Here is a 15,180-nt window from a genome sequence, read left to right as displayed (position 1 = left end):
TCTTTCTTCCTCCCTCTTTCTAATTCTCTTCTACCTCCTTTTTGCCTCTCTCCCCTACTCACCTGCTTTCCTTTTGCCCCTCCCACATCCTCTTCCCCCTTCTTGTCATTTTTCCATGTCAAGAAATTTCCAGATATACAGGAATATGATGGAGAATGCTGACAGGCAGTTCTTTGAGTAGTCAAATTAAGATGTAATGGTTGAATTGTATAATGGCAATCACATAAACTACATATATAAAGCTTCTAGCTTAGTAAACTCTAAATGTGTTTTTTTAAACTAAAGAATGAGGGGGCCAGGCGTGGTGGCTCATGCCTGTAATCCCAACATTTTACGAGGCTGAGGCATGAGGATTGTTTGAGGCCAGGAGTTCAAGACCAGTCTGGGCAACAGAGAGAGACTTTGTCTCTACAAAAAAAAAAAAAAAAAAAAAATTAACCAAGTGTGGTGGAATGCACCTATAGTACCAGCAACTCTGGAGGCTGAAGCAGAGGATCACTTGAACTCAGGTAGTTAAGGCTGCAGTGACCTATGATTGCGTCACTGTACTCTAGCCTAGGTGACAGAGCAAGACCTTGTCTTCAAACAGACAAAAAAGAATGTGGGATATAACTGCTCTTGTGCTAGGATAATTGAGTTGTATTTCAATATTTTTCTGCCCAGGAATTTTACTACACAGGGAAAATGCTTATGCCCTCACCAAGGTGCATTTATAAATTTAAGGCCCATTAGCTAAACGATGAAAGGGATGGAAAGATTTCGGTTGCTGCAGGTTGTATAAGAAGATTTTCTATATTAGAGTGTTGTTTACCCTCCTGAATCTTGAAGCTACTTCATTTTTAGTATTTACATCTGGTTATGAAAGTTAGTTATTACCCTTTCAGTTCTAACATAACTTCCACATAGAAACATTTAACCAGTATCATATGTAACTTGTGTCATAAGTAAGTGTCTTATAATTTTTGTAAACATTTTTATGTGGTCTTAACAGATTAATATTCTACCTATTCTAAAAGGATTTGAAAAATGCAGCAATGATTATTTGTAGTCTGGTTTTTATGTGTTTTTACCCTCAATTTACACTCTTTGAAGTTGCCAGACTACTCAGGCATTGCTACTAAATATTTGTCACCTTTACTTGCTTTGTGGGACCAAACTGAGAAGAGGAGATAACTTCTTAATTGGGTTTTGACAAGCCTATTTGAAAAATTAACTCACGATTATAACAAGTGAAAGATAAAGACAAGTATGTTGAAAATAAGCTGTAGGATAAATTGTATACTGAATTCAAAAGTATAAATATAAAAAATATATTAGGAAGTATTCACACAACAATAGGAGTCTTTGTTTTGCCATTTAGCTCATTATAAAGTTCTAAGTGGCAAATTTTGTTGGGATATTGAAAATCAGAAATGATACCACGTTACAGAGTTTGTCAATATTTGAAATTTTATTTTGTGTTCTAGTAGAAAAAGTCCTGTTCCCATTCCAAGTAGGGACAAAACCCCATTATTTCCTTTGGGTTCTGCTTTCTTGTTTATAAATCAGTGTTTCCCCTTCTGGGCCTCCCTCCATTCCCCACTCCTCCCAAGAACCACCATATTAGCAGAGTCAGTGCCCCTTGGTCACACTCTACCTTTGACTCCCTCCTCATGATTTACCTGGTAGATGAGGTTGGAAGGAGAAACCAGGCATGCCTGCCTTTCTTATTTATTATTTGTTTGTTTGTTTTTTAATTATTATACTTTAAGTTCTAGGGTATATGTGCACAACGTGCAGGTTTGTTACATATGTATACATGTGCCATGTTGGTGTGCTGCACCCATTAACTCGTCATTTACATTAGGTATATCTCCTAATGCTATCCCTCCCCCCTCCCCCCACCCCACAAGGACAGAAAACCAAATGCGTTTGTTTCTATGTGGAGCTTTCTGCTGACTGGGAGCTCCCTTATCCCTGCTCTTTTAGGCTGTTAGCTTTGCAAAGGATTTTGTCTAGGAGTAGAGACGTAGGTTGTATTTTCCTGCCTTTTTGGTAATGATGGTAGCAGAAGGCGATGGGCCGGCCCTATGCAGGCTGGACCATTGTTTTAGATATCAGAAATGTAGCATACTACATATGCCACATGTTAGATAGTACCCCAGTAAGGTCCGAGGCAGGCTTTTTTTCATAAAACAAATATTCCTGTAGCAACATATATGAATAGTCATACTGAATGAATGCATAGACTTCTATTACTTCAGATCAGTTTTTTAAAAAATTAATATTTTTAATTGACAAATTATAATTGTATATGTTTATGGTGTATAATGTGATGTTATGACATATATACAATATGGAATGAGTAAATCAAGCTAAGTAATATATTTATCACCTCACATACTTTTTTTGTGATGAGAACATTTGAAATGTGTTCTAGCAATTTTGAAATATCAGGTTTTTTCCCTTCCCCCAATGAATTTTCTGCATACTTATGGGGAAAAATACCTTTAGAGTTTTCATATTGAATTGTAGGTAGAAGATTACAGATCTTAGTAAAATCTAGAGGAGCAAAATCATGTCATTATTGTTTCTGCTAGTGTCAGGGTGGATGACTTTAAGCTTTGGTAGCACCTTGCTAGGGGCAGACCATGTGGGGTTTTTACTTTGGAGCTTTGCACTGTGGTTGGTTTTTGTACTTGTACAATTGGCTTTTTTTTTCTTTGCAATGCATTGTGTTGAGAGGTTTTAAGCCTTGTGTCCGTGAGAATTTTGACCATAGAAGACAACTAAAGCTATCTTTGTCCATAGGAAAGCAGCTTTCATTTTAGAGGCAGACCTGTATACTTCAGACCTTATTCAAAGCAGAACGACCTCTGTTTAGACAGTGCATAGAAAAGAGAATCTTTTTCATGTTTTTAAGGCATAGGCAGAATAATATTTGCTACTTTTAAATTACAAGGCACGGAAATCCTGTGTCAGTTATAGAAGAGCCAATCATGGATTCATGTGTCTTGTTCGCAAGCTCAAGTCACCACTTTGCCATCTGGGTTCTGGAAGGAGAAACCTTACCTAGGAGATAGGGTTCTGAGGCCTAACCAGTCCTAACTAGGGACATTGGCTGCCAAAGACTGAGAAAGATATTACAGTGCTTATAGTCAACAGAGGCTTAAAAATCTAAGGTACGTACATAATTCCTGTATATCAGTATGGAAACTCAGACAATCCTTGAACAATGTGAATAAGGGATATGAAAAACAAGTCAAAGAATAGGAAACTTAAATGACCAATAAGCTCTATTAGTTTCATATAGTATCAAATTGCCATAAACGGAATTGCTTAAAACAACAGAAATTTATTCTCTCACAGTTGTGGAGGCCAGAAGTCTGTAATCAAGGTGTCAATAGGGCTGTACTCTCTCTAGAAGCTCTAGGGGAGATGCCTTCTAGTGGTTCATCCACCTATAGCTGTATGGTGTTTAACCAATTACATGCTTGGTTTCCATTTTCTCATTGATAAAATGAGTTTCTGATAGTGTCTACTTTGTTGCAGTGTTGTGAATTTTAAATGAGATAAGACATAGAGTGCTAAACACCAAGTGTTAAGACTCAAATCGGAACTTATTATTACTGTTTCTATTATTCAACAAATTATAAGTAATATACTTGAAATATTAGCTAGTACCGTTTATAAGAACACTATACGAAACACCTTGTGAGTAAATAGACTTATTCCTATGAGTGGCAATGGATCTTGTGCTAGTCTCTTGAAGATTTATTGCTTACCCTTCATAGTCCATATTGTATGTGTTTGTTTTGGTATGAAATTAATATGCAAAAAGCAAATTTTTGGTTCCTCCATCTCTCCACTTGACTATAGATTCTTTTTGTAACTGTTTTACCCATAGCCCTACTTATTGTTTTTTAAAAGAATGATGATAGCAGAACATTAAAAGAAGTTGTTTACCAATGATTTTAAAATGGAAATGTAAGTAAAATGAGACATAGGAAATCAAGCTAAATACCAAAGACAACTAGAAACAACTGAAAGTTGTAGATTTGATAGAAACAGTGAATACTATGTCCACTTTGTATTCTTGTAGGTATAGACTGCTACTCACATGTATTTTCAGATTAACCATGTCGTTTTGCTTCTCGATTTATATGGAATATTGTTTACTTTTCCCACCTGAGTAATCTGTTAGTATAACCTAACCAAATAAATAGAAACTAACTAGAACAATAGTTTACGTAAATAATAATTTACGTCTAGGTCTTGCTAGAACTAGTTGTTTAAGTGGATTATACAAACACTTGCTTTCTGTCATGGTAACCTCCTCTTTTCCCTAAATCTCAAACTAAATTTGAATCATTGGTGACATGAATGTTCTTCTTGAAGTTTGACATGGATTATGAATGTAATAATTAGTTGGCGAAACCAGGCTCTTTGTCAACATATTGAAAAATATTGTGCCAGCAGATCTAATGAAAAGCTTTACCTTTGTTTTACTCTTGTTTTTATGGGTGGTCTGTGGATGTTAGGGGACAAAAAAGACCTTTTTATTTTTTAAAGTTGGCCTGTACATTATAACTATAAAATGCATAATAAGTAAGTTCTGTCACTGTTTTCGGGCATCTTCTACGTATCATGAAATATTTTGTCCCTAATGTGCATTCAAATACTAGCTGCTTAGCTGGAGGTGTTACTAGGTATTTGTGTAAACAGATCACTTGTCTTCAAGAATATATGTTATATATGGAAAAGTGATACTTACCACTTTTTTTACCAATATTTTATGTAAAAATAGAAACTTCCTTACAATTATAAGATTGAAAAAAATCGTTACAGATCATGGCATCATCTTTAGTAAATTGGGTGAATAAGACAATGATTTAAATATAATGATGGGTGCTGGCAGTGAACACACATCAGTTTGTGTATGAGCCAAGTAGTGTTCTAAGTGCTTTAAAGACCGTGCATTGTTTCTTTTAATCCTCATAGGAGTCCTAAAAATTTGGTACTATTGTTATCTCTCTTTTACAAGAAAGGGAACTAAGGCACATGAGTTTAGATAGGTTGCCTAAGTTGTAGAGCTAGTGTAGGTACAGGATTTAAACTCAGGCAGTCCGGCTTAAGAATTAATTAAACTTGCAAAATTCAACAATTGCTATTCCTGGTAAAACTAATGAGACTTAAGACTATGAAAATTATAGAAAACAAAGCTTTGTTTTTAAATACAAAATTTTAAAGCTCCATCAGATCTGAGTAAAGGAAACTTTGTGAACAGATATGCTGTATGGGCTGCTTTATTTTTCGTTGTTTGAAATATCCTATGGAAAGTGATACCTTAGGATATCAGAACTATGTAATGATTAAACTGTCCTACCTTGGGGGCAGGATTTCTTTTTGTGTGTGCCATAACCTAAATGTTTGTGTTCCCCTTGAGATGTTGAAATCTTAACCCCCAAGGTGATGGTATTAGGAGGTGGGGACTTTGGGAAGTGATTAGCTCATGGGAGCAGAGCCCACATGAGTAGAATTAGCGTTCTTATAGAAGAGGCTTGAGAGAGACCCCCTTACTCTTTCCACAATGTAAGAACACAGCGAAAAGATGCTTTCTATTAACCAGAAAGCAAGCCCTCATGAGACACCAAATCTGCTTAATCCTGGACTTCTCGGCCTCCAGAACTGTGCAAAAATAAATTCCTACTGCTTATAAGCTACCCAGTTTATGGTAATTTATTATAACAGCCCAAACAGACTAAGATACTGTGCTTCTCTGGTCCTTTCTTCATACCTTATTTAGCATATGATCATATCAGAAGGTCAGTTTCTTGGAAAAAATACAATCATGACCTCATCTTTGAATCCCTGGGTACACAAAAGAGTCATTAGGACAGGAAATTGTTCCTTTTTGATCAGTGCACTAAAATTGTGTGCACTTATTATTAAGTACTGTGCACATAGTAGGGTCTTGATAAATATTTGAATGAGTGAAATAATCAATAATGTAGACATTTTGAATAGATGGTTCTTAGATTGTGCTTCTAGAGGGAATATGAAAAACAACTAAGGCACGACAGGTCCTTAGTCAGCCAGATAAGCACCTTTGTTATATCAAATCAAATAAGAAATTGATACATATCAGTGCACTAGGTCCTGTAGGAAGATGAAGGAGCATAGCAAAATCCTACCCTGGAAAATCTTATAATTTGAGAGGTAAAGACAACAACCTTTGTGAGAGGGGGAAAAAGTAACATTGTTTTCAACACTAGAAGAAAAATATCACAAGATATTATAGAAATAATTTCCTAAGAAGGGATGTAGAGTATGAAGAAAATAGTGCTTATTGCTTAAAAGATACAGGAGTGGTTTTTTTTATTTAAAAATGTACATTTATGCTGTATGTACTGTTTTAACTGCAAAGTATGTTTAAATACAAAAATAAAAAACATGGCCGGGCGTGGTGGCTCACACCTGTAATCCCAGCACTTTGGGAGGCCGAGGCAGGTGGATCACAAGGTCAGGAGTTCGAGACTAGCCTGACCAAGATGGTGAAACCCCGTCTCTACTAAAAATACAAAAATTAGCCAGGCGTGGTTGCACGTGCCTGTAATCCCAGCTATTCAGGGGGCTGAGGTAGGAGAATCGCTTGAACCCTGGAGGCAGAGGGGTTGCAGTGAGCCAAGGTCACGCCACTGTACTCCATCCTGGGTGACAGAGACTCTGTCTCAAAAAAAAAAAAATGTAAAACATATATTGTGACAGTTCATAGGAGAAAGAACTCACTTTGCACTGAATTAATCAGGGAAGCTTTGTGGGGACTTCAGGATTCAACTATCACTTGGGGTAGAAATAGAAGGCATTCTGGATTGGAGAAAAAGTTGGTTGCAATTAGAAATTTTTTCTTTTAAGTATTACTCCTGATGTAATGTTAGAGTTTTCTCTGAGATACCATGGTATACATAATTGCTATAGTTTTCTCTTGATAATGACTCTTTTGGGCTCATGACCTGATATATAGATATAGATCTACATTTAAATATCTTGAGATATATAACTATATATTCATTTACATAAAAATAATTAAAGGAGAATTTTTATCCCTGTAAAGGCTGCTTCTTATATGTTAGAAATGGTTATTACTTTATGGCTGCATATTATTCCATATTTAGTCTATTTTTCAGATACAGAGATGTAGATGAAATTTATTCTCGACTTTTGGAGAGAAAATGTAAGACAGATGGCCTCTGATCCTGTGATATTAAATAAGCCTTTTTTCTGGACAACTGTTGTCAATGTAATTCTTAACTGAGGGAAGACTTGTCAAATCATTGCCTGTTTTCTTTTTTAAAAAAAGTGAGTAGTTGTATAAAGCATAGATTGTAAAAGCTGCAGATATGTCTTAATATTTTGAAGAGAAAGTACTTGAAAATCAACATTTTGTCAGGGAACTTGAGCACGTTTTATTGTGCTAGTGTAGGGACAGGAGGGAGAAAACAGGAATTTTTAAAAATGAATCAGATAAGACCACACTGCTCACAAGATATTCTAAACCAAGTGAAAGTATAGACAGACATATATGCATCTAATTTAATATAGGGCAAAATTAAATGACTGCCAAACAGGTACAAAAATAATGTGTCATAGGAAGAGGTGGTTTTGGCTAGGGAGAATACAAATGGGAGATTGAAATGGGTCTGTAAAGATGATGGGAATTTTATTAGCTGGAAAATGGAAGAAAAATGTTTTTCAGGATTGAGAAGAGGAAGGAAGGCCCATTTATTGAATACCTACCAAGCTAAGCTAGCAGTGTGCTTGGCGATTTACAAACAGATGTGAAATATGTCATCCAATACTCATCATGGCCCTAGAGGCAGACTTTACTTTTCCAGACTACAGATGAGAAAGCTGAGGCTCAATGTGGCTCAGCTTAAATGGCTAGCATGTAGCAGAAACTGGATTTCAGACACATCTGTCACATGGCCTGGTGCTTTAATACACTGTTCACTGTTTCTGCTAGTGTGATGACTCTATGCTCATGTTGTCGTCGTCGTTTTTCTCTGCTCCTTCATGGAAGGGATTAAATTATATACGAAATAAAAAAGGATTTGTGATCTGTGAATTGGAAAAACATAGGGGAAAATCTGCTTAATCACCTCTGCTCTGTTACTTCTGACTGCTGGGAACTCACTCAGAGTTATCCACAGACTAACTCAGAGTTAACCATCATAGGACTTGTATTAGGAAGACAAAGCGTATGCAAACCTTCAATGACGCTTGTGGCGTAGGAAGATTTAGAGTCTGTTTTAAGCTTTAGGACAATCTTGAAATGATGGAGTCCCAGAAGCAGCCTCCAAAACCTTTTTGGTCCTCATCGTTGGATCTTAATAATGAGAGGGGCAGAGTAGCCTGTTAAGAGAACAGGACAATTACTGGTGGTGATTTAAAGGAATCTGCTTGGGTATATTTTTCCTCTTTTGAGTATATTGCCTGTTCACCACTGCCTCAAACAAAAATCCAGTCTAAATGGTTGAGTTAATATGAAGATATATTTTGTTCCAAGCTCAAAGATAATAATTATACTACTGCCAAATATTGTCTTAATCTTGTGTTTACTTAAGAATATGTATCTCCTCCTTCTACCTCCTAGTGCAAAGACTACAATCTGAATTTTTCCCCCATTACTTGCCAGAGTAGTAATAATGAGTTCCTACTCTGCTGATTACCATTCTATCTTCTAAATTGGTAGACTGAATAAGGAAAAAATTGTTTTCAATTTATTGTTAAAGTTATGTAGACCATGACTTGAATTCTGAATGAAGAAGAGAGTTTAATTTATGTTTATTTATGCCCATTACAATTTAAATGGATTTGATCATATTCCAAATACTCATTTATCTTTGTATTAAGGTATGGCTAAAGAATCAAGTTTTATGATTGCTAAGAGCAAGGAAGATATATATATATCCACACACACACATATTCTGTCTGTACATATATAGAATAATTATAAGTTGAACTCATTATGAATATTCTAACTATTCTGTACTCTTACTGAAATGATCACCCTTCTGAAGATAAAACTCAGTAGATATAATTTTGCATAAGGAATATTACTAGATAGAATACAGAGGATAATGACACTATCAATTTAATTCAACTTTTATTGAGAACCTGTGATGTGGTAGATACTGTCCTAGAAGCTGGGTATTAAAAAATGAGAATAAGATTTAATCCTGTCCTTCAAGGAGATTAATAGAATAGTTAATTTTGTAGAGGGAATTATATCAGGATTTTTTCTAAATGAGTAGATTATAGCAGCACTTGCAACAGGAGGACAAATGGATAACTATATGAGATGACAGATACAGTCGTTTGTTCCATTATAGCAACCATTTTACTATATATGTGTATCTTACAGCATCATGTTATACACATTAAATATACACCACAAAATTTACTTAAAATATATATATAGAAATAAGAATTATAGTTGCCACAATCCAGAAATGCCTTTATATAAACTAGTTTTGTTACATGAAACTATGAAGTCTTTTTAACCACTGATATATTAGCTGTAATTAGAGGAGATGCTTGCAAATAATAAGATATATATATATATATTAGAAAACATTAAAAATTGTAAAAGTAAAAATTCCGCTTTCAGAAAAATATCATTAGTACTCTTTGCTTTTGTGCTGCTCTCAGTGAAGTACTTTAGAGTCAGTATTCTGTTTTCCTCAGATCTCATTATGATTCATTTAATTTCTTGCAAAAAAAATACATAGTTGTAATGTTTGAGCCTAAATGCAAAATAAATGATTTTTTAATTCCTAGAGAGCTCTCATGATAATATAATATAGATAATATATAGTATATAGATATAATTATAATACTATATATAATTATTTAATATATATTATATATTATATAAATATAATATAATATATAATATAATGTATAATATATATTATATATAAATGTTATATATTAAATAATATATAATTGTTATATATTATATAATATATAATAATTGTTATATATTATAAATGTTATATAGTATATAATATATATTATATATAAAGTTGTATATAATATAAATTATATATAAAGTTATATATAATATGTTATATATTATATAATATATTATATATTATATATAAAGTTATATATTATATAATATATTATATATTATATATAAAGTTATATATTATATAATATATAATATATTATATATTATATAATATATAATATATTATATATTATATATAAAGTTATATATTATATAATATATTATATATTATATATAAAGTTATATATTATATAATATATTATATATTATATATAAATGTTATATATTATATAATATATTATATATAAATGTTATATATTATATAATATAAAATATATACTATATATAAATGTTATATATTATATAATATATACTATATATAAATGTTATATATTATATAATATATACTATATATAAATGTTATATATTATATAATATATACTATATATAAATGTTATATATTATATAATATATACTATATATAAATGTTATATATTATATATTATATAATATATAAATGTTATATATTATATAATATATAATATATATAAATGTTATATATTATATATTATATAATATATAAATGTTATATATTATATAATATATAATATATATAAATGTTATATATTATATAATATATAATATATATAAATGTTATATATTATATAATACATAAAATATATATTATATATAAATGTTATATATTATATATTATATAATATGTAAAATTTTTTTTTTTTTTTTTTTTGAGACGGAGTCTCGCTCTGTCGCCCAGGCTGGAGTGCAGTGGCGCAATCTCAGCTCACTGCAAGCTCCGCCTCCTGGATTCACGCCATTCTCCTGCCTCAGCCTCTCCGAGTAGCTGGGACTACAGGCGCCCGCCACCACGCCTGGCTAATTTTTTGTATTTTTAGTAGAGACGGGGTTTTGCCGTGGTCTCGATCTCCTGACCTCGTGATCCACCTGCCTCGGCCTCCCAAAGTGCTGGGATTACAAGCGTGAGCCACTGCGCCCAGCCTATGTAAAATATTTTATATATTATATATTGTATATAATATATAATAATTACATATTGTATATAATATATAATAATTACATATTGTATATAATATATAATAATTATATATTGTATATAATATGTAATAATTATATATTGTATATAATATATAATAATTATATATTGTATATAATATATAATTATATATTGTATATAATATATTATAATTATATATTATAAATATTGTATATTACCTGTATTATATATTATATATTATCCCTAGTAATATATTTCAGTTCTCTGTAACCTACCTGCAAAATTCAACAGAATGAAAAACTCTTCAATATTTGGCTGTTAAAAAGAATGTCCATGTATTGAATAAATGATCTAAAAGGAACAGATTACAGTAGCCTCAATCATCCAGTCTCTCTCTCTGTCTCCCAGTCACATGCTGTTCCAGGAAGACTCTTAGACCTCATTCTGATAAAATATATGCAATTTGTCATGATACTTAATGGACTAACAGGTAACTTGTACAGATCTCTGCTGTTTCTATTCCAGGGAAAACTGGAGAAATTAAGTTGCATTGAGGGCATCATCCTTGATGGAGGCATTGTCAATTATAAAAGCTTATTCTGTGTCGAGAATTTATACCTGACCACCCATTGGGGATGGGAGAGTTTTGGGATGCTTCTGTCCTCAGGCTGTTTCATTAGATTCGGGTTTCTTAACCTTACTATTGACATTTTGGACCATATAATTTCTTATTGTGTGGAACTACTACGTGCATTTTCAGATGTTTTAGCGGCAACGCTGGTGTGTACTCGCCACATGCTAGTAGCACTCTGTAATTGTGACAATCAAAAAATGTCTCCAGAAGCAGCCAGGTGTCCCCGGGAGGCAAAATTGCCCCCGAGTCGAAAACCACTTTTTAAAAGATAGATGATTGTTTCTTATAGGTCTATTTTGTTATAAGACGAGGGCAGAAGAGAAAGCAGTTCTATCATTGCCTTAACCACTTTATATTATAATGAGAAAAATAGAATGAATTAGCTAAGTTCCTCAAATTGGTCCTTTCAACCATACAGAGAACCTTTTGATGTGAGATATGTTTTGAAGCAAAATATAGTTACAGGTTAAACACTTCACCCACAAAAAATCTGCAAAATAAAAAGTCAGAATTATATTATTTTGTAATCCTACTTCCAAAGGTTAAATAATCACAGATTTAACAAATTACCTCTAATATGATGATGTTAAACTGTCTTCTTAATGAGGCTTCAATTTGTCACTGTTAATAGAATCAGCCAGGAATTCACTCCATTTGAACATGAAAAAAAAAGTCTACCTGTAAGGACAGTTCAGATGTGAACTGAATCATGCTTCAATAGAATTGCATGAATGGGACAAGTAGACTGTTTCCTAGATTTTTTTTAAAAAAGCAAATATTAACTAAAATACAGGGAATACTAACAAATATTAACTAAAATAGGCCAGGGAATACAATAAATGCTTTTGTCCAAATGAGAAAACTCTTATCATGTCTATGATTAAATGTTCATGTCCATTTTGCACACTAGGAAACAGGGTCTTTTCTTTTTCTATCCCTAGGACTTTGTGGCATGCTGAGCACATAGAAGATAACCTATACATGATAGAAAATAAATATTTGAGTGAGTGTTGCCAATGTTTTGGCTCCTTGAAACAGACTTTAGATAAAGATTTAAGATAAAAGTAAACAATAAGGCATCTTTAAAGCAGTAAAGATTCTGTAATTTGCAAAAATAATGTACTGATTTTTTATCATTGTGGCCATCCTTTCCTCTTCCCACTACTATCCTTCCAGTTACTAAATCTGTTATTCAGCCTTTGTCTGTGTCTCTACATCTATGCTGCTACTTTGAGTCCAAGCCACTATCTTCTTTTGCCTAAGCTCATTCTCTTGTTATCCTCCCTCTCCAATACATTTTCCCCATAAAGCAACCAAAGTGAACATTTTGAAACACATTTGTCACTTCCCTGGCTTAGAACCCTACAGTGTTTCTCTTGTCCCTGGGACATCATCCAAAATCCTTAGTCTCTACAAGAGTAGGGCCATCTCTATTTTCTTCTCCAGTATATGTTCACTCTCAGTATTTGCCTAGCACATAGTAGGTTCTTACCAGAAGATGGGACCGTATTAGGCTAACAATATGAGTTTACACTGTTTTCTTAGTGTTGGATCTTTAGGTGTGGGATAGGCATTTAATGTGGGAAGTGGGTGGGAATGGTTTGCTCCTACTTCCCACAGAATGCCATATTGGGTAGTGTTGAACCATCCGACAGAATGCCATATTGGGTAGTGTTGAACCATGCATGAAAACTGGCAACTGGCCCAGGTACATGCACTAATACATGAATTATTTTTTGCCTTTGCCTTACAGCTAGAAAAAAAAAATTACATGGCTGGGTAGATTTTCAGTCTATCCAGAACTAAGGAAGAAACCCAAGGCTTTAAAAAATTCTTACCAGTTTATTTATTGCTTTACAGCTTATTCAAATTGTTACGTATCTTGACTCATTGCTTAGCTTTTTGGCCAATAGGATTTCAGGATGCAGTGCACCAATATAAACTCTTGGATTGGTTTAACTGCCTCTGATGTCACAATTTCCCCATTTGGATGTCATAATTTTCATGAAATCACATGGTACCAATCACAAGTCTTGTTATTTTGTTTCATTATGAGAAAGATAATCTACCAAATATAAAAATGCTGGAAGGAGCAAGATAGCTTTGATCCAGGGAGACCTTTTCCATTTATGTGCTTTAGTAATCTGCTGCCAACAAGCTGTCTTCTTTATGTTCTTTTACAACTGGTGTTGTTTTGTTTTCTCATGTTTGTCTCTTAATAGACAAATGGAGGCATGAGCTTCCTTAGAATTACTCCTTCGACACATAGTTCTGTTTCATCTGGACTTTTGAGGCTTAGTATCTTTCTACTGCTTAGCTTTCCTGACTCAAATGGAAAAGCCATTTGGACAGCTCACCTTAATATAACATTTCAGGTTGGAAATAAGATCATATCAGAATTAGGAGAGAGTGGAGTGTTCGGGAATCATTCTCCCCTGGAAAGGGTGTCTGGTGTGGTGGCACTTCCTGAAGGATGGAATCAGAATGCCTGTAATCCTTTGACCAATTTCAGCAGGCCCGAACAGGCAGACTCTTGGCTGGCCCTCATCGAACGTGGAGGCTGTACTTTTACACATAAAATCAACGTGGCAGCAGAGAAGGGAGCAAATGGGGTGATCATTTACAACTATCAAGGTACGGGCAATAAAGTATTTCCCATGTCTCACCAGGGGACGGAAAATATAGTTGCGGTGATGATAGGCAACCTGAAAGGCATGGAAATTTTGCACTTGATTCAGAAAGGAGTCTATGTGACAGTCATCATTGAAGTGGGGAGAATGCACATGCCATGGGTGAGCCATTACATCATGTCTCTATTTACCTTCCTGGCTGCCACAATTGCCTACCTTTACTTACATTGTGTCTGGAGACCTAGAGTGCCCAATTCTTCCACCAGGAGGCGAAGTCAAATAAAGGCAGATGTGAAGAAAGCTATTGACCAGCTTCAACTGCGAGTTCTCAAAGAAGGGGATGAGGAATTAGACACAGATGAAGACAACTGTGTTGTTTGCTTTGACACATACAAACCCCAAGATGTAGTACGCATTTTAACTTGCAAACATTTTTTCCATAAGGCATGCATTGACCCCTGGCTTTTAGCCCATAGGACATGTCCCATGTGCAAGTGTGACATCCTGAAAAGTTAAGAAATCTGGAGAATTTTCTGAAGATGTAACCAGATCTTTCCAAATACAAAGATTAGATAAATTCTCTTATTGTACTTTATGTAGAGAGAAAATTTCAGCTTCTCTACCCAAGTACGAACATGGGTGAAATTTGTGTTTTAAAAATAAACTCCTTATCATGCCCAGCTATTTGAACTTCTTGTCTTTCTAATCAGTTTTAATTTTTTTAGGTGGATTTTATTTTATTTATTTATTTTTTATTATACTTTAAGTTTTAGGGTACATGTGCACAACGTGCAGGTTAGTTACATATGTATACATATGCCATGTTGGT

The 15,180-nt window shown here is 33.8% G+C and overlaps 2 protein-coding genes across 21 annotated transcripts in view; both read left to right on the top strand.

Annotated features, from left to right (window-relative positions):
- CADPS2 (calcium dependent secretion activator 2) overlaps nt 1-15,180 on the top strand; it is a 565,017-nt gene that overhangs the window by 161,082 nt on the left and 388,755 nt on the right. The gene's annotated exons all lie outside the window — the stretch shown is intronic.
- Nucleotides 12,079-15,035, top strand: RNF148 (ring finger protein 148). Its single transcript, XM_055283840.2, has one exon. The coding sequence runs from the start codon at nt 13,956-13,958 to the stop codon at nt 14,865-14,867; it is 912 nt and encodes a 303-aa protein (XP_055139815.1). The 5' UTR covers nt 12,079-13,955; the 3' UTR covers nt 14,868-15,035.

This window comes from Symphalangus syndactylus, chromosome 6, assembly GCF_028878055.3.
Source record: "Symphalangus syndactylus isolate Jambi chromosome 6, NHGRI_mSymSyn1-v2.1_pri, whole genome shotgun sequence".
Lineage (NCBI taxonomy): Eukaryota > Metazoa > Chordata > Mammalia > Primates > Hylobatidae > Symphalangus > Symphalangus syndactylus.
This window is presented reverse-complemented; position numbering and strand designations above follow the sequence as displayed.